The sequence below is a fragment of the Cydia amplana genome, chromosome 4 (genome assembly GCF_948474715.1).
Source record: "Cydia amplana chromosome 4, ilCydAmpl1.1, whole genome shotgun sequence".
Classification (NCBI taxonomy): Eukaryota; Metazoa; Arthropoda; class Insecta; order Lepidoptera; family Tortricidae; genus Cydia; species Cydia amplana.
This window is the reverse complement of record NC_086072.1, coordinates 7,198,525-7,219,877: the sequence shown is the minus strand read 5'-3', so window position 1 is coordinate 7,219,877 and position 21,353 is coordinate 7,198,525. Positions and strand designations below refer to the sequence as shown.

The 21,353-nt window shown below is 37.6% G+C and overlaps 1 protein-coding gene across 1 annotated transcript; it reads left to right on the top strand.

Annotated features, from left to right (window-relative positions):
- Positions 1–94: 94 nt before the first annotated feature.
- Positions 95–20,407, top strand: LOC134663201 (short stature homeobox protein 2-like). The gene is made up of 5 exons (XM_063519586.1): positions 95–616; positions 5,450–5,634; positions 10,924–10,981; positions 19,379–19,569; positions 20,139–20,407. The coding sequence occupies exons 1-5, from the start codon at positions 403–405 to the stop codon at positions 20,349–20,351; spliced, it is 861 nt and encodes a 286-aa protein (XP_063375656.1). The 5' UTR covers positions 95–402; the 3' UTR covers positions 20,352–20,407.
- The last annotated feature ends 946 nt before the right edge of the window (positions 20,408–21,353 follow it).

Below are 21,353 nucleotides of genomic sequence, written 5' to 3'. Positions count from 1 at the left end.
TAATAATATATACTTACCCTATTGAGTATATTAATTAAACACAAAAATCTTCAACTTCTTCAACTCACCGGCTCGAATCCGTGTCTTAATTTTAAATTCTCACAACACCATCGGGAAGGACTTGCATCAAAAATTCATTGTCAATATAACGATAATGTAGGCGTGCATTACGCTTCGCCGGGGCTCCAGACTCCCGGCTGCGGCCCACAGCGCCTGCGCGCGGCGGGCGGGGCTTCGCTACACGCCCTGGCGCCCTTACACAACAATTTACACCCTATTTACAAACTGTAGGAGTCTTAATGGGTTGATATGTCGGGTAAAAGCTGATGTGGGCGTAGTGCCGCCTCTTAAGTTCTAGCGTAGTTTGTTCAGCGTGGCGCGAGCGGGCGCGCGTGTTCAGTAATGGTGATGGAGCGGCTGGCGGACTTTGTCAGCAAGTCGCTGGAGGGGGGCGAAGCGCCGGCGCCGCCGCCGGAGCCCGGGGAGCCGGAGGACGCGGATGAAGAGGTGGATATCACGGCGTTGGAGGCGCCGGCGCCGAAGCGGCCTAGGAATTGGTTACTGTCGCCTGTGCCCGCGCCCTGTAAACGGGAGGATGAAGACGACCACAAACATGGTAAGTTTAGCTTTAGACACGCTCTACTCGTAGCTACATAGATGTAGGTAGTACAGTCCTATCTATATATATATCTATCGCCATCAGATCTAGATATGGAGCGGCCAATGTGCTCAAAAATATCTAAACATGCCTATATCGAAATTTCGTGTGATGTAATTAATGGCTGACCCCTAACTAGTAGACATGTTTTCTCTTCCGCTGTGTAGCCGTCCGCCGCACGAAGGATATAAACATGTAAGCACATACGAGTAGGTGGGAAACATGTGATCTTTATTTCAATAACTTCTATCCCGTAACGTACCGGAAACAATACCTAGTGAAACTCTTTCATCTTATATGTACCTTTAAATGAGCAATTCTTGTATATTTATTTATTTATATATATATTTCAGGGATCTCGGAAACGGTTCTAACGATTTCGATTAAATTGGGTATATGGGGGTTTTCGGGTTCGAAAAATCGATCAAGCTAAAGTCTATTTTTTTATTCGGTAGACTGAAATGACAGTTAATAGTATGAAATGACATTTCATGTTCATACTATTAACTGTCATTTCAGTCTACGGAATAAAAAAACAGACTTTAGGTCTTATCTCTGGGAAAATAATATTATTGTATATATTTTATCCAATAAATTCTACGACTCTTCTCTTTCCGCACAGACTACCTTAAATATCGGTAATTTAATTTTAATGATGTATATTGATTTATATTATATTATACTTTACGATCGCTCCCACCTAGGTATTGGTACGAGCGAAATTCACTCACAGAGTCGTATCAATGTTATAATACTTATTATCATAACAATACCAATAATTTAACAAATTGTAAAATCTTAATACCGCTCTTGTATTAATTTAATCAAAGTGCCGATACAGACGGACTGCAACCCGACTGCAATTTGTATGGGAACTGCACGCCGAATGTTCCCATACAAGTTGCAGTCGAGTTGCAGTCCGTCTGTGCCGGCCCTAAGGTAGGCGTATCATTGCCGTCGGCCGTCGGCACACGGCACGACACGGCAGAATCGGCCGCCGCCGCCCTTTCGAAGTTGGTCTCTCTGAAAGATACAAACTGTTTGGTGAACATTTCTTATGTTGCGATGCAAACTTTTATCTACCTATTGATTAATAAAAAAACATAAAAATAAAAAAATAAACAGCCTTTTATTTCTTGCTTGCAAAGATTACATATTACATGTTATAGTTTTTCAAGTGTTACTATTTCCTAATATTAGTATTTAAATATATGTTTTTTTTTTGTTCTAACTTCTATTAAAAAATCAAAAGTAATGCTAGATGTTATGTGTATATACGTTAGGTATTATGGTTCTGTTTCATGAACCCCTGTTTGGGTATAGGCCTCCTCCAAACGGTTCCATCTCTCTCTATCTTGGGCCACCTGTAGCCACGAAGGTCCAGTGGTTCTGACGACGTCATCTTCCCATCTCGTGTGAGGTCGTGCCTTACGACGCTTTCCTATAGGACCCTTCCAAGAAGTTACTCTTCTGGTCCACCTGTCGTCTTGCAGGCGTGCTACGTGCCCCGCCCATTACCATTTTTTCCATTGGATTCTATGGATTCCACCTATGGATTACAATGTATTATTTAATTTCGTTCAACGGATTAATTTCTTTATTTCATGAATCATGATTTTGAGCCCCCACTGCCCCGACTCCCGATTGCCCGAAAGATGCGGTTTAGAATTTTGAGTGCATTGAGAACTAACCTTAAGACACCATGTGTTAAACTTTAGTTTAAATACAATATAAAATAAATTAATGCATTTATAAATTAGGTATGTTTAAGTTTCTTTTTCTACCCGCATTAGGTACCTATACAAAACTATAAATTGCGTGATAAAAACAGTGAGAAGTATAAGAACATATCTAGTTTTTGAATTTTTGTGATGTTCTGTTTTGATTTTTATTTGCTTAGGTTTTTAAGTTTACTAAGTCCTGTAACTAAGTGCCCGGCGGGGGTTCCATGTATGTAGATTAGATACTTCATTAACATATCCTATAATTAATCTCATTATACAACTTATTACAATCTTGAAATCCGATCCGGCTCTCTAATCTCTAACAGACGTAGGTAAGCATAATATTACGGAAAGCGTGAGCTTAGTACTTAGTAAAACCGCATCGATTGCCACGTGTTGGGTTCTGAACCTTAAAACTTTTAAGTTCAAACTATATCCATTTATGTATTATTTTATTTTTAATGCTCTTCGTAAGAGCGGCAATAGAAAAACACACTGAGAACATTGAAGGTAATTGGTTACATATAGGTACAGACATTATTGTTAGAGACAGACGGACGGACGGACGGACAGCGTAACATTAGACATAGGGATCCTTTTATTAACAAGCTTTTATAGGTCGACCTGTATGTAACTAACTATACTGTAATGGAATCTAAGGTAGGTAACTATTAATTTAACCATCTTCCAAGGATCGTAGCGTTATGAAAATTGGCAGCTGTATGTAGTTCTGATGACAATACTTCAATAATATATGGTACTGTCGAACTGATCTGATGATGGAGACAGGAGGTGGCCATAGGAATTAACTCTGTGATGAAACAAAGCAACCTAATTGTGTTAGGGGTTTTTAGAATTATCTCGATGAGTATTAGTTCTGTCATAAGAAAAGTACAGTTAGCGATAAAAGCTTGTAGGTACCAAAAATTAAATTTTTGCCAAAAACTTATACTTTTGTCACCCTTCGAGTACGGAATCCTGAAAAAAGGACTGATAAAATTCAGTTTTATAAAACAGGCTACTCTGTAAAAAAAATTGATACACACTTTTATTGCTGACTTTTTCGGCTCGCCTCCACTATCACAGGGATCTTTTGCTATTTGGTATAGAACCCTATAAACTATTCGATTCTCGATACCTTCTTATCATGATGATGCATGATGAGAATAGGTAGGTACTTCAACAACCCGTAACATTTCAAAAGCAAATCAAATTAAGTTCTATCATCACAGATTAGCACATCACTACTACAAATGAATAACTCGTTAATGGATATCCAGACTTCTCTATCAAATAAATCACGGGGGTATTCCGTACCGTTCGATAATTAATCACCGTTCAGGTCGTTAGGCGTCTAAGGAGCTCGGATGGCCCCGGGGCCGAAAGGGGAGAGGGTGTGGCCCGGCACCGCCCACACTTGGATAATCCCTCCATTTACATAATTGCCGTATAAAAAGGAGAGCTTCCCAATTTGCTAAATTGCTCTAAACGACTCCTAAACGTATCGCTCGTTCGTCACCGTCTTTAGAGCCGTGTCCCGTGCTCGGGACTGCTTACGGGAATTTATCGATGCTTGGCGAGGCCCCGCTTAGTGAGACGCAAGATCGAGGTGTCGCTTGGCTAAATCGATTCTCATTCGTTTACGTATGTGGGCTATTGAGCGCGTTTTTCGCTCTTTCTGATACTACTTGATGAAAAGAGTTACACACCTACCCAAACGTACCTATCCTCATCTCATCGTCGACTTCTTACTGGTAAAGTCAGTGTATTACCGTTACTGTGAGAAAGGATTAAGCCTTCGATAGGCATTCGAAACTTTACAATTTGATCTCAATTTGATATCGCTGACAGCATAAAAATATTGTAAATTTTAGAAAAAATTGTGAAATTTATAATATTAATAGGAATAAACATAAGCTCGCAGTGCCCTTCACTCGGCTCCATAAAATTAAAAAATCATTCATGGGTAATTGTGTAAGATTTTATAATAAACTTCCAAACCATATTACTGAATTATCTATTAATAAATTTAAGAATCACGTAAAGCGTAAACAATTATTTCTAAAGCTTATTATACCACACAAGACTACATGAATGATAAAACAACGTGGGATTAATTGTTATTCGAAATGATTACTTATTTATTAGGTATATTTGATTAATGATGAGGAAATTGATATTCCGATGTATGTACTTCTTTTGTTTTTTTTTATTTGACATTTAAATTTTATTCTACAAACATTCTAGACTAGTATTTTTTAATACAATTTTTTTTCATGTTTGACGATCCTTTTGTGAAATTCTAAAATTAGTGTTAAATTTGATTTGTATAATATCCAATATTATTATGGAATAATAACATCAATAAATTGCTCTGATAATTAGCTTAAGATAATATATATGTTACGATTCATAAGTGCTTGTTGCTAGGCTTACACGAATAAAGTACTTATATTTTGAGTTTGAGTTGAGTTTGAGTTGGCACATCTCGTTCACAGAGCTAACATACCATTGCACTGCTGATAAAATGTTTTTCAATGGTCTCTGTCTCTTCCGAACTCATTTCTAGTCATTACGATTCATCTACCTGCTCAAAACTTCAAAAGTCAATATTTATTTATTTAATTCAGTTATTGCAATCAATAAAAAAACTACACTTATTTTATTAGACACAGACAGGCAATAAAGAGGCCAAAGGTAAACTTTATTAAATTTATCCCGATTTAAGATAAAACGAAACGGCACTCATAAGAAACATCAAGAGGGGTAAACTACCCCTGAGATATAAAGCCCGAGGGAGTTGGCGATACTGATTTAAAGTGTTTTTAATAATATTAACACGTTGCCGTATGTAGGGGACGGACGTCACTCGAAATATAGAGATTTTTGTGCAAAAATTAATTCTTTTAACCTGCATATCAAATACCTAGTCAAAGTTAGGTAAATGACTTTGTGTCAATAATTTACTGATGTAAGAATGCCAGGGCAGTAGAATATTAATTAAAATAGTTTTTTAATTGTTAAAAACGTAAAAATGATTTTATCTTTTTCATTCCTTTTTCTACAGATGTATCCGACAAATCATCGAACTCAATCAGCAATGGCGGCGGCAAGCAGCGACGGTCTCGCACAAACTTCACCCTAGAACAACTAGGAGAGTTGGAGCGGTTATTCGACGAGACGCACTACCCTGATGCTTTCATGCGAGAAGAGCTTAGTCAGCGGCTAGGACTTAGCGAGGCGAGAGTGCAGGTAATATTGTGACGATGTCTGGTAACAAATTTGAAATGTACAAACTACAAGCAAGAACAGTTAGGAGAAATAGAGCGTGTTTGACACGACACATTCAAGCGAGAAGAGTTGAGTCAACGACTCGGATTTGTGAGGCTGCAGGTAACACTGTCTAGTAGGTTCTCGATGCCGCCAAACACCTGATGTGCTTCACGTTAGAACAGTTAGAAGAGCTGTAGCGATGGTTCAACGAGTCGCACGTCACTATACCCTAATGCCTCCAAAAGAAAACTTAAGAGGATAAAAAGTTATGGCAAAAATTTCATTTTTGGTACAAGCTTTTATCGCTAACTGTACTTTTCTTTCCACAGGCAACTAATACTTTTGAGACAATTCTAGAAACCCCAACGAAACACAATTAGGTTTCGTTGTTTTATTTATCACAGAGTTCCTATGGCCACACCTCCTGCATCCATCATCAGATCAGCTCGATGGTATCATAAGATTGCATTAATTGTCACCAGACTTACATTATGTACTTATGCAAATTTTCAGCTTCTTTGGAAGTCGGGAAGCGGGTTAAATTTAACTTGCAAGATTTGACCCGTACAAACATAGTTACATACATATATCGCAAGTTAATAAAAAGCTTGTAAAAATACTGTTGACAACAGAGACAACGTTTGTGACATTAATTTCTAGAATATGCCTAGTATAGTTTAATACGTACATATATCCCAACATTCCTAACTAACTTTTAGACAGACAAAACAGCGTCCTAACAAACACTTTAGCTATTTTGCTACCCCAGTCATACACACCCCAAATTAAGTCATAACCTACATCACATCTCTACAGTGTAAGGGCACTTGGTACATTATAACATGCGATATTAATTACCCATACGGCCCCTCACCCTTATTACTAATGCATGTAATTAGCTGTGAGCGTCCAACAAGTGATCTTTATCGGCCGTATATCGGCGTTAGTCGCGCGTTAAGTGGTATAAGTGGATAAACGCCCTGACCGGCATGCGTCTTCACTACTGTCAATTGGCTGAGATTTATTGAAATCTGATGCGATTGCACTGAGTGTCTGTGATTGCAGTGTTTATGCATTAGGCCTGTTTACTTTCAAAAACTAAAAGATATCATTGATTCGTCTCACAAAATAGGTTGCTGTTAAGTTATAAGCATATTTTTTGCAGCGTTCGATATTTTATACTAGCTAGAGGTATCCATATTTATTAAGTAGGTACATATTAGAAATCAACTTGGTGACATGATTGAATTTGTTAGAAATGTTATTTTTAAAATATTAATTGTTTTTTATGCATGATTTGGTTGTTGCACCAATATCAAAACACCCATACCCACTGGTGATATACAGGGTGTTTTTATTCAATCCTAGTCAATATCATGCTTTTTATTCAATCCTTATCATTATCAATAACTGATATAGGACACTGAACACATTTTACTATGGAATAGATTCCGAAAAGAGATTTTAGCTGATTCGTATGTTTCGGCTGACAGAAGTCGATGTTTGTACCTACGGATCATCCTGATGGGATTCGTGGGGCAGCCAAAATTATTTTGCCATTTCGGGGTCCGACGTGAAAGTTTTTCTGTATCCAGTCTGTTTCAGCTAAGCTAACTCATCAAAGAATTTATTAATCTTTAAAAGAAAAAAATCGTTCTCAGCAATTCCAGTTCCTCAAATGTTACTTTTTTGAATGTATATGCTTGATTTGTTAATAAAAAACACAAAAATCACGGTATGTATGCCTTTAAGATTTGAGGAGTTCCCTCGATTCCTCATGGATTCCATCATCAGAACTGGGTTTTGAAAAAAAAACGGAACAAATCTGTAGGTATATGCATTTATTATGCATACAAACAAAAAAAGAATTTTCAAAATCGGTCCAGTAAGCTTTCAAGCGGTTGCTACATAAGTATCTGCTGAAACAAGAGTTCGAGTAGCGTTCATCATTATATTATATAGTATGAGTATGTATGAAATATGTAGTAGTAGTATATTAATTATATATATTCTAGTATTTTTATTTGTGTATTCTACATGTAGTTTATCAGAATTATTAATTGTTTAGTTGTTTACTAAGTTCTTTAATAAATAAATTCCTTTTTCTCCTTGCACCAATTTTACATGTCTCTGTTTGGCCCGATGGTTGACTGGTAGAGAATGCCATTAGGCATTAAGTCCGCCATTTGTACACTATTTGTGTGTATTGTGCAATAAAGTTTAAAAATAAATAAATAAATAACCTCCTCTTTTTGAGATTTGGAAGTCGGTTATAAACACAAAACCAAACTAGCTTCTTTACTGTCAAAAGTGCACGAGTTTTTTTTATTACGTGTCTGACTCAATTTCAGTTAAATATTAATTTGAAGTCACTCTTCTTTGTGTTCCCTCCCGCTGTAACCGAGACGAGACTAACTAAAGACAAACAACACGTAGCTCTAGTTTTATCCCCACCACGACTTTGTCTCAGCACCTCAGCATACAGAATTACAGACAGTCACACGAATTAGCCTGAATAAATTAAATCCTGTAGCAAAACTTTTACACAAAACGTGTCGCTATGCACAAATCAAGCGCGTCGTGTTTTTACATTAGTAGAGTCGTAAATGCGATCTTAAGCCAATACATAAGTGTTTTCACCACACCAGCTCGGAAAGGCTTACTTAATTTGCACTTCAAAAACTGATAGCAAAGTTGTATTTTATTCACATCTAAGGCAAAGTAATCAAATGCAAATTTTGAGTTGTTTTCTTATGTTTGCTGGTAGAATTGACTTTTAAATGATGATTTTGGATGATAAATATTTACTTAATACCTAACATTCATTTCGATTTGATTTGGTTTGATTTTGTTTCATATTTTACATTTAATATTTGCTTCGGGTTGGTGTGGTGAAAAATTTTGTGTTTCACTCGGGGGCAAATTTTGTTTAACCCTCGTGCTTTGAAACCCTCGCAACGCTCAAGTTTCAATTTTTCGAACCACTCGCTACTAATCTTTCGCTTGCTCGGGTATCAATATTAGCACGAGCGGTTAAACAACAACTTTGCCCCCTTGTAAAACAAATAACTATTTTATGCTCAGTAGATTTGAATTGGCGTTCTTCGAGCTTCAAGCCCTTCAGTCATTTTTATTAGCGCAGATTATGGTCCCACCCGGCAGAAAACATAACTTGGCATGCATGTAGCTGTATACATAACACATATCGTCAATAAGAATCATTTACGAAAAAAAAATTAGTTATACGGCTATTCTAAAGTTTAAGAATAATATGAAGTTGGAAACATTTTTCTTGTTATAGAATTATTTTCCAAACTTCCATAGTTATTCCCTTATTCCTTTACATATTGATCGCATAGGTAGGTACATATTAGGTACTTAAGAGGAATATATAAAGCAATGAAACAATAACACTATTGACTATATACTGCCAATGGTCAAATAAGCAATATGTCCCACATCCACTAGGGCGGCGCCACTGTCATGCACGGAGCAAATAAAGACAACGCACCAGCAATACTAACTATATAGAGATAACAACACAAGTTCTAGGTTAGGTTTAACATGAAAGATCCATTATCATTATACATATAGTTTCATATTTTTTTCGTAACTTGTCCAAAAAGACCAATTCTCAAGAGCGTTGCATATCATGCATAGTTATCACGGATCTAAAGATCAATTTATACTAGACATTTTAGCTCTGTCAAAACCTGAGCTTTGAGAACCCTCACAACTCTCGTTTGTTTGTCTATCATTTAGCGTCTAATGTAATCAGCACTAATGAATGCGCCCCTAGTTAGCGTATTGGTCGCGACTGTTTTGTTTACGAGTCTGTACACTCGGTCACATATTGTGCCGCAAATATGTTTGGTCGCTCGAGTCAATTATACCTAGAGCTATGTTCGTATTCATATGCTGCATTTTAAAATCTGAAATTGTATAATATTTATTTGGAGGTTTAAAATTTAAAATCATCCACTGAAAGACATGCCCAGGTCAACTGTATGGTAATTATCCTTATTCGATTTTCTGTCAGAAGTTTATAATCATAATATATTTGGGTAAGAATAATTTTTGTAATGTAATAGTAAATGTTTAAACGGTAACTAAAAAAAAACAACTGAAAATACCTACCACAAATCGTAGGCCCGGGCTAGGTTTGCCTCGCCTTAAGTATTTTCTTCATAGTTTAAACCATGTTTAAAGTGATTAAACCTAATTAAAATATGTACCTAGTTAGAAAGTTCGTCTACTTTGTTCATTTCAAAGAAATATTATGAGACCATTTGAGTACGAGAAGGACAATATAGTTGAAAGCCGGACATAAGTTCAATTAATAATAAAATAATGCATTTATGATTCAATTTAAAGACATAGCTGGTTAATCCCTAGATGCAGTTTGTAACGTACCGTAACGTAAAATGTACGACAAAGTAACGTGCCAATTGTCGTACTTAATAATAACCTCCTAAGTCCTTGAGGCCTTTATAAAGGATTTAATTCAAATCGAATGTTGAATTAAAACATATATTCTAGATTCAGATAAATGTAGTTCATCGATCGAACCCTCTAGCCTAGCACAACGCAATCAGCCTGAGCCTGACGCGTGCCCTCGCACTAATGCGGTTACACTATTTGCCCACCGTACATGCAACACACCCCCTATCGATCAAAAACCAACCAAACTCCACACACATACAGTTAACATTCGTGTGACAAATGTGCATGCATCGTATACTCGGCCTAATACAATTACGACGGCGGGTTGAGATTGCATGGTGTTTGTTCTAGTGATTACGAATTTGGCTAAATTTAAATGGTTGGTTTCCACTGTTGGTTTCAGATTTAGTGTAAATCACATCAGATACACCTCCTTTTTTGCAGGTGGTTAAAGAATAATTACATAAATGTGCCTGGTATTTTCGTACGTAATTTCACGAAATTACTAGGTACTAACCACTACTACTGCTCCTTCATATTCGTTTCTTACAAAAGATCAGATCAATTTTGAACAAATCTCGATGATATCAATTATAATACTTTACTCGAGGTTTGTAATCGGCTACAATTCAATCGAATCCATATATATGTTCCCTGAACCTTAGCCACATTCCAGCTTCAAAAATCTCAACTTAATTTGGTATTGATTTGACATTTCCTTGTAAGTGTATCTCGCAACCAACAATATATATTATACTTAGATACGTTTTGTTTAGGGCTCCACATTCCTTTAATAATAATTTGACATTAAATATTTGTTCGCAGGTGTGGTTTCAGAATCGACGAGCCAAATGTCGGAAACATGAGAGCCAAATGCATAAAGGTATGTGCATTTAATTTCAAACTCATGTTTACTCATCAACTCATTATAAGCAAACCACTTAAAGCTCCTTTTTAGACAAAACTGTGTTTAGTATTTTACGAGATGCATGTACCCGTAGTCCCTTGCTACGCCGCCGTAGCCCGTAGCTATTCAGTATACTACTCTGTCGCCCGTCGCTTGTTTTCCCGCTACAAAACGTAAACACTGTAGTGCTTTGCTTATACATAATGTAGACCTGTACATTAGGTATATCAATAAAACCAAGTGCAATAAAGTGACTATTTAATGAGCGTCGTGGATCATTTAGGTATCTTATTATATTAATTCGTAGCAAAATTCAAAACCACGACGTAGCAAATACACAACAATAATTCACGTTAGCCTCGCCTTTGACATTTCCAACCCCATTCCCTCTAACTTACTTAACTCCGTGCAATGCATCTCAAACTAAATACCGAGTTTAATGTAGTCGAAAACTACAAATTGCAAATGATTCTGGCAAACGAGTTGGCACCGCTGCTTAATCGTGCCAGTCCGCTTGAGCGAGCGGCTGCGCTAAATGCTAAATAGTGCAAGTTGGTGCTAACGGGAATGAATTGTCAGTTGTCAGTCGAGTCGTGCCAAGGGTCACAGGCGAGTGCATGGTTCAACTGTAATATTATGTTACTCAGTGAAGTCTTGTCTAATATTTATACACTCTAATTTTATACTCTCACGTTTAAGATATTATTTCGGGCTCCAGTGAATTTTTAATTAAATTTGTAAGACGCACGCATGTAAAATATAATTATTTGGTAATTTTAAATGCTTTGCTATATGAGAGAAGATCAACTTCGGTTTTTCAATTGGGAAAATCTATTTCACTGAAATAAAATCTATTTTAGGTAAGAAATTACAGTATTAGCAACATAATCAATGATCTATTCGTATCATGCGCCACTCACCCACAGGCATATATTCCATTTACAAACTTGGCCATACCATTTAAACCAAACGTAACTGCACCACGGCACTAGCAAGTAGTTTACACGAGTGATTCCAAAGCCAGGATTTAATAAACACTGCACTAACGTATTACGTATTCTCCATGACTTCCTCTAACTCGATTACCCCCGCCGGCGCCGGTCCCACTCTAACAGTTTTTTAATTCGACCATAACTCAGCCGGATGAATAATTAAAATGGCGGGTCGAGAGAATCCGCGCGAGGCAAAAAATCGCGGGAAGCGAACACACGAGGCGATAAAATCCGGGAATTGCACATCGCACTTAGCGATCGGCGATGCGGTAGCGGGCAGTTGGCCGAACCACCGGCATCCACTTCATGTGTTTCATATAATTTTCTACGATTTATATTTGATATGTTAGTCTAAGTAGGTACTTATATCTTTTTTATAAATTTAAACAAGTTTTTTGACTGAACACTTAATTAGATTAAAAACGAATTTAATTAAAACAAACGTTTTCAACGAATATTAATAATATAACACCACAATAAGATTGGTATTTTTCATTAAACTAGATAACAATAACAAGAACCTAAATACATGAAGTAGGTACCTACACCTACCGTAAACTTTTTCAATATTGCCAATTTAACCGTGCCAGACATTACCTGGCTTGAAAAAACAGAGACCAAACAGCTTTCCATAACTAAGTCATGTTTCTCCATCAGCTACCATCAGTTTTGTCACTGTACCTATTTTCAAGCGGCAACGTTGGGCAAAACAGGTAACATATATTGAAAAAGTTTACAGTTTGTATTAATATTTCAGCATGATTGAATCCAAAATACTTGTGGGAACTTATAAAAGGAAAGTCCAAGTGACATCTAAGAATCATTTGCCCCACATCCCACTCGCATGTAGGGCAGAAAATATCAATTTGGCACAAATTGTCTTTCTGCGGTAATGCGCTGTCACCGCTCATATCGTCACAGAGACGAACTCAAGGCGACGCGCGCCCGAGATTGCGAGCACCACTAAACGGAGCGTAAAGCGGAAAAAAGCCGCTCTCCGGAATCGAATAAAATGATTCCCCGCGGGAGCCATTCGGACGCAATCCCGCCGTCCCCTGCTAAATGTCTTATTAACTTATGTGCCCCCCGCCCCCCTAACACGAGAACAATCATGTAAAGTGAAATGAAACGGTTATTTGTTGTGCCCCTTTGACGGAGCGAGGAGATCGCCGATATTGTTGGCGCAATCGTTTGCGGCGCCGTTGTTGCCGTGATCGATTACAGCGCCGCCGCCGGCAAACGTGTGATAATGACATTCGATGAACATCATTTGTAACCGCGCTTGCATGATATGATATCAAATTGCATTAGGTAAACGTTTTACTTTACTAATGTAATTGAGTTAGAGATCATGTGACTTGCTTTATCTCTCGCTACTCGATATATTATAATAATTATGTATGACAGAATCGAGAATAGCAGCTTACTGCCGTATTCGAACTTCAAGATATTCACAAGAGGCGACACGTACTAGATCCATTCTAGATACGTTATAGTTTAGATTTCAACTATTTCTCTTTTGCAGCGCAATTCGGGCAACCAATGTCACTTTTACGATAGATCGTGTTAGATATCTATTAGATGTGAATTAGATCTCTAAGTAATTAATATCTTGTGGAAATCGTTCAAGAGTATCTCCAGAATCGCGGAAATGTCAAATTTGACAGGTTAGATCTTAAACATATCGTTATCGTATCTTGGCGATGTCTAAAAGATATCTAATAGATGTCTATTACAAAATCCGAATCGGGCCCCTAGTCTGTATCTCTTAAATAGCTTATAGAGAATTATCTTGTTTTTAGTTTACAAACCCTACCTCAGTACCTACATATTTTCTTTGTTGGTTATGGCTGTGTTATTTTTAACTAATTTTATACTAGAGAAGCTAATATATAATAGTTAGTTAATTCTTACTCGCTCACTTAAACTGACTTTAACGGGTCAATTAACATAATTTGAATTTCCTGAAATATGAAAACTTTCTCAGCTGCGCAGGTAACAAATTATAAATATTACCAAGTACAACTGTAAATCTTCATAAAATTAAAAATTCATTTTTAACGAAGACATGAATCTCCGCGCTCCGCGCCATAAAAACAATCGCAGCAAGAATAAAAGAATACCGACGCCTAATTGTTCCCCTGTTCATAAAACTGTAAAGTTATTCGCGCCCGGGAGGGTGGCGGCGATATTTTATTGCGCACAAACCGCTGTAAAGATGTTTCGAACGCTTTAAAATAACGCGAGCGAGAACCCTGCCGACCTAACTCGATTAAATTAAACAACTCAGAGTTAATCAAATAAATGCACGGCGGTCGCGAGGAGGGGTGCACGCTGGACGTACCCGCTCGTATTTATGTCGGCACTTCTCGAAAGTAATTCGGTGTCAAATATGGAAATAACTCATACGCGCAGGGAGCATCCATTTTAATAATGCCGACGGCGACCGGAGAGGTTATGATTTAGAGTGCGCGTCGTACCCCGCCCAGTACCGCCTCCCGCCCTGACATATTGTTGTCTACCTAGCTCACACCTAGCCACGACAGTCTGGGCATATTATTATTGTCTATAGATACGTGTTCTAGTTCGATACCTAGTACCTAGGCCGCGCGTTTAACATCTTAATAAATTCCATCCATACCATTACATTACAAAATATAAAAAGAAAAAGAGATTTCAAAGCCTTGGGGAGAAATAAAAATCACATCTCCGAAATGTAATAAAGAGAGAAAGGCGTAAGGTGAGTGTAATTAAATTAATGAATCCTTTAGCTCAGGCGAGACCCGAACAGCTCCTTAAGTCGGGCAGATCCGCGTTAATTTATTAATTGATACTTCGCCCGGCGGGCTATAAACAACCGTTCTCACTTAATTTACGAGCAAATTATGCTTTACTTAAATATCAATTTAATTAAGTGAAGTTCGGGAAAGGATATCGTGGGATTTGCAGTCATTTGTCTCTGCCAATCGCGGGGATGCCAGCTGTCCGCCTGAACCATTACTTGTTTTTAGAACTTGTGCTATAAGAGCTTTATTTAATCTGATCTACATAGAGTTACGGGTAGTAAAATTGTTTTTACGTTTAGTGCCGAGCGGTGAATGTAGTCTCGTAGAGGGTCTACGAGCGTAGCTTCGCTCTACGATCTTGAACACAGTACCTATAAAGTTTAAGCAAGTTTGACGTCGGCGTTACTAAATTTAATTCAATCCAATTCAAGCAATATAGCTATGTGACGACTGGTCTGGCCTAGTGGGTAGTAACCCTGCCTGTGAAGCCGCGGTCCTGGGTTCGAATCCCAGTAAGGGCATTTATTTGTGTGATGAGCACAGATATTTGTTCCTGAGTCTTGGGTGTTTTTTATGTATTTGTATATTATATATATCGTTGTCTGAGTAGCCACAACACAAGCCTTCTTGAGCTTACTGTGGGACTTAGTCAATCTGTGTAAGAATGTCCTATAATATTTATTTATTTATTTATATAAACGGGAAAAACACAATGAAACATAAATCTACTAGCAGCCGTATTCGAACAATAAGATAATATCTAAAATAATAGCTGAAAATATCTTTAGTTTTTTAGGAAAGGAGATAATTAATTTTTCACAAATTGCAAATTTTGAGTTGCTTCCTCATGTTGGCTGGTGGAATTTATAGTGTCCGACCGAAACATGTTTTTTTGCCGAAACCGAAACCGAAACCGAATGTTCGGCTTTGGCTCTAGTTTCGGCCGAAACCGAAACCGAAACCGAAACTTTTGTAGACTTGTTAAAATCGTTGAAAAAATGTCATAAAACCGCTTTTACACACATATTATGGGGCTGTCAACACCCAATGTCCTTGAAATTGATGTTACTTAAGCAGTTTTTTATGAAAATTACTAGAGTTAGACCAAGATAATTCTGCAACGATTTTGATAAGTTGATAACACACGCAGTGCAAGTGTTATTTTAAACGTCAAAACTTCTATGAAATTATGACGTATAAATAACATTTGCACTAGTTGCACTGCGTATGCTATCAAAATCATTGCAGAATTTTCTTGGTCTAACTCTATTCATTCACCAGTCAAGCTAACATGTAGACACAGGGTCAACCAAAAACGCGAGCGCAGCGAGCGCGAAATTTTTTGTTAACAATATCGCAAGGCCGGGTACCGATCTTCACCTGGGCCGAAAAGTCAAAGCCCTAGCCGTGCTTAAGGCTTCAGGATAAGTAGTTGAGCACAGATTCCAACCAATGTCCATTGGATTCAAAAGCGAGACCGCAGGCCGAGCATGGCGCAGCAAGGCCAAAGGCTAAGCTGAAGTAGAGGACATGTGGAACACAAACCAATGGTAAATTGAGGTAAAAAGTGAGGCTAGTTTTCTTATTATTATCTTGCCCAGGGCCCAGTAACATGCGACAGTGCTATCTCATTCACTTATGTATTGACAGCCTCTTAAGACTGCGTCAACCGTCCAGTGGCGCCCTCATTAGTGGAATTGTGTTTTATAATAAACCAATTAATGTCTGTACCTAATTATAGCCTGACCAGTAATATATGATAATTGTCAAGAGGGCGCTGTTATTCTTATGTATAGGGTGACAATTCCGTGTAGTATGAAAAAATTAGTTCCAGTGAAATTCCGCAACATGGCGCACCCTCAATAGATCCTGGTTCACCTATATACATGAATCAGTATATGTAGGTAATAATATTGTTGTCCTACTTATTCCCCAACTTTTGGTCTTTGTCCGAAGTACCATTTCGTAAGTTTCGGCCCGGACGAAAGGTTCGGCCGTTTTTTGGCCGAAACCGAAACTACAGCCGAAACATGATTTTTTGGCCGAAACTGGCCGAAACCGAAACCGAAACCGAACCTTCGGTCGGACACTAGGAATTTACTTTTCACCTCAGCAGCTCGAACAAGGGTACTTTGATTCTTAAAAACAGTGAGCAAAGTGCGATTTTGCTCACTGAGTGAGACAAAATGACATTCAAGTGACCTTTATTGTCAAATGTCATTTCAACATGCGGGGTCTAATAAAAGTTCGAAATACTTGGGTTCTATTATCTCTGTCCCTTTCACACTGTTAGCAAAAAGAAACAGACAAAAAAAAGTTAAAACGACATTCAACGGTATATTCACGGTTTATAATAGACCCCCGAAAAACTTCAGACCGCATCGTTCCAAACCACGTACGAGTATGAATTCTTAATAATTAATAAATAAAAATAAAGTTTAAGATTTCATAAAACCTGATAAAATACTATATTTTAGGTATTTTATTGTACAATTAAAATAACGAACTCAAAAAATACACAGATCATCACGCAAAATTAATTATTTTACTTTTAAGAATTTCTACCATAGTTGACAAATAGTACGTATCCGCAATTCGGACCGTATCTTACAAAGATTTTTTTTGTTGTCAAAGTTGGCGATTGAAGTGTCAGTTAATGTTTGTTATTTCTATATTATTTTACTGGAATTTATTATTACGTTTTGTTTTTGTGTTCCATTGCGGTAATTAAACTTAATTGTTTGTATATCTTAAGAAAACATGAGTGCAGGTATTAAGTGATGAAGAAGGATTACATTTTTCAAGTTGTCTAATAGGTATATGTTCTCACTGCGCTGAGGTGAAAAATGTTGTGTACTACACGAGATCAAAGTTATTTACATCTCGTGCGCTTTTGAGTCCCTTACTACGCTCAAGATTCTAAATTAGATTATAGAATCTTTCGCTTGCACGGGACTCAAAATAAGCACTCGAAGAAATATCAAACTTTGATCACTTGTTGTACAAATAACTACCGTAGAGTTTCGTATCTTTGCCTGGGCTCCCTATTTTCGCCTACTTTGACAAAAGTTGCCATTAACAAAATGTTTCTAATGTAAGCCTTACATAAAACTACTAAATACAAAGTATTTTTTACGGGCGTCAACATTCTTCGAACAATCTGCGGCTAACTTCACACAGTTTACGTTCAGTGAGGTTTTTTCGCGACGCCGACCACACGTTTTTTTAAGCCAGTGTTTGAACTTCGGTTTTTAACAGTGATACAGACCAGGTAATGTTAAACTCTTTACATGATTATATACTATAACTATTTCTTTTTCATATGAAACTATTATTTAATGGCTAGCTTACGTTTAGAAGTCACAATTGGATAAAACATTGGTGAAGGTACTTTGCGTCCATCTTATTGCCAAATTTCGCCTACCCCTAGGGTTGTCAAATTTGTTTTACCACATTAATAGGGTATTTGACTGTAAGTATTTCAAATAAATTATTTTACACCATGCATGAAATAAAGCATCATAAGGTTAATAGAGAAACGTAGACAGCAGTTATTTTTTGGACACAATTTATATTTTAAAACCGGTATAAAACTATAAACAATAGGTAACTTGATTGTGACGTCACATGCTAATGTTACATAATAAACCCCATAGTAGCAAAATCGTTTTGACAGTTCGAAAAAAGAAACTGATTTGACTAGTAGTCAAATACCCTATTGGTGGTGGATGGCATTACTTGTTTCCAAATTTAAATATTTTTGTACAGTCAGCAACAGAAGTTGCTCAGCGAGCCAGGTTTAAATATTAAATATTTTTGTTAAAAATTATAATTTTTTTACTTATAAACCATTACTCCCCTTTATTTGGCATGTTGGTTAATTTTTGGCAGCCCTAGCTTCGTTATAGAAAATGTATGAAACCAACTTCAGACTGTTACCAAACTTCGCCTACTACACCGTTTTTTTAAAATATGGCTAGTCTGGTGTAATTAAGGTTCATAGTATAGTAGCACATTCCAAATAGATACGACTTAACATGTGTTAGTCACAGAAAAGTGTATTATTAGCGGTAAAGCATGCCGTAGGCGAAGATTGGGAAAAATACCCAAACATCGCCTATTGGCTTTGAGGCCATTTTTTACCAACTTAACCAATGAAATTCAAAGTTTCAATTGTGAATACTGATAGTTAGGAACACTAAAAAACGTTTTTTCGCCTTAACGGATTAAAATGCTTTCAAATTTGAGAGATTTTTTAGGAAAAGTGTCAAAACCCAGGTGAAGATAGGAAACTCTACGGTATTTAAGCGATGATTTTAAATGATAAAATATTTAATACCATTCATTTGGATTTGATCTTTAATGTTTTACACTTAGTATTTTCCTCGCGTTGGTGTAGTGAAAGATTTTGTGTTTCTCGTGCTACGCTACGCTCATGGTTCAATTTTGGATTTTTTCGCTTGCTCGAGTATCAATATTAATTAGCACGTGAAGTTAAATAGCAACTTTGCTCCCTTGTAAAACAATAGTTATTTGTTATAGAAAGAATCCCATTTTTCGAATAGAATCTGATATAAAATCCGATTTTTCTGTAGGTCTGCTAGTAGCTGGAGGCGGCACTCCTTTAGAGCCATGTCGCGTGGCCCCGTACGTGTCGGTGCCGCGGCTGTCGGCGGTGGCGCGCGCGCCGGGCCCGCCGCCGCCGATGCCGCCGCTCGCGCCGCACCCGCCGCCCGCCGCCTTCGCGCCCTTCGACTCGGCGCTGCTATCTGCTGCGGCACACCAGGTATGCTGAGGCCCTTCTGCCAAAATTTCTTTATCTGTTCCTCTATCGCTCGAATGTGCGAAAGCGATAGCGCGTATAGGAAACTATGGGTCTATATCTTAAGAAATTCTAGCCGTTATTATAAGACTGTTCGTTTCTCAATGAGTAAATTAAAAAAATCTCGTTAGGCAAACGGAGGGGCGTAAAAGCGGTAACGACAAAAGATGTTACCCTTGATCCACTGTGACCCACTCTCCCCTAATTTAGTAACAAAATGAAATCATTTAGATATCAATTTGATGTCAAAATTTAAGTTTGAATTGGCCTCCGTATCGTATCTATTTAAAATAATTTAGTTCGACCCTAACCAAAGCTACGCCGTAGCCCGTAGCAGCATTTTCTTGCTACTGCTCCGAGTATATCGATCATTCGTAGAAACCTTCTCATGCTTGTATTTTCATATTCCTTAGTAGAATGAAGCAAACAAGAAGTGCATGAGATGAGATATATTATGTGATTTTTGCACTTATTTTAATAAAGACACTAATATGTCTAATACATTCCAATACTCACTGTCTTGCATCACGCAGTACGCGAGTGCTGCAGCAGCGGCGGCTGCAGCGGCGCTATGCCCGCCGTACGCCGGCCTAGCGGCGCTGGCGGCGCGCTGTCGCTCCTCTTCCATCGCCGACCTGCGCCTCAAGGCGCGCCGACACGCCGCCGCGCTGGCCGCGGCGCGAGCGCCCACGCCGCCGATTCCCGCCGACTCCGCGCCGCCCGCCGCCGCGCCCGCAGACGCATAGCCTCACGCCATACCGATCAATTTGACTGTGAAATATGTACATACATAAAGAACAAAATATAAATGTGAGGACGAAAGTTGAACGAAATCGGGATGTGGCTGTTTATAGTACTTAGACAAAATTATTCCAAAAATGCACGACGTTGAAGTAAGTGATAGTGGTGAATTGGTTATGCAGTCTTGAGCGATGATGTATCAAGCAAAAAGTTATTGGATTTGCGTCGAGAGATGAATATAATATGATCTTCTAGCTTATATCAAAGGTTTGCGGTGAAAACACGTAGGTACTACTACACTGTATAATATTTAAGTATCTACATAATATAGGTACTTACGCTATTTTCATCTAAAAAAATGATATTGGATTTACGTTGACTTTTATTGATCTGAGGACCTCGCCAAAATGCCAAATGTTTGCGCCGTAGCGAAGGAAACCGTAAGTATAGTGTCTCTCTATCACTCTTTCACATAAGTGCGACAGAGAGACATGAGCGTTTCGTTCGCTATTTAAGGTGCAAACTGATATGTCTGGCAACCTATTATGATTATGAGTAAATCTATTGTAAAGTATACGTTCAAGACTTCCAAATGTAACTTTAATTACATTTGGAAGTCTTTTAACTGCTTGAATTAATACTGCATTAGGTAAATGTGTTTGCACTACTATTACTACGCTTCAATTGAATAGAATTTGGTTTAAAAGTGGTAATACTCTGACCAATAATACCTATTACAACTGTAAAGTATCTCTAAGCACATTAAAACTGTGATAAGTGTATTGAAAATTGTTCTCGTAATTTATTAAGCTTGTCTCGTGTTAAGAAGGACTTTCCTGTTATTGTAAATTTAAGTATTTATTAAAACATTTGACTATAATAATTGTAAATAAAAACTAAAATTAGAAAGTGTTTAATAGTTTCCATAATTGATGCTGTACTATCTGATTAATATATTATCTAGAGGAAATCGTAATAAAAATGTTTACTTACCTATTTTTACCATA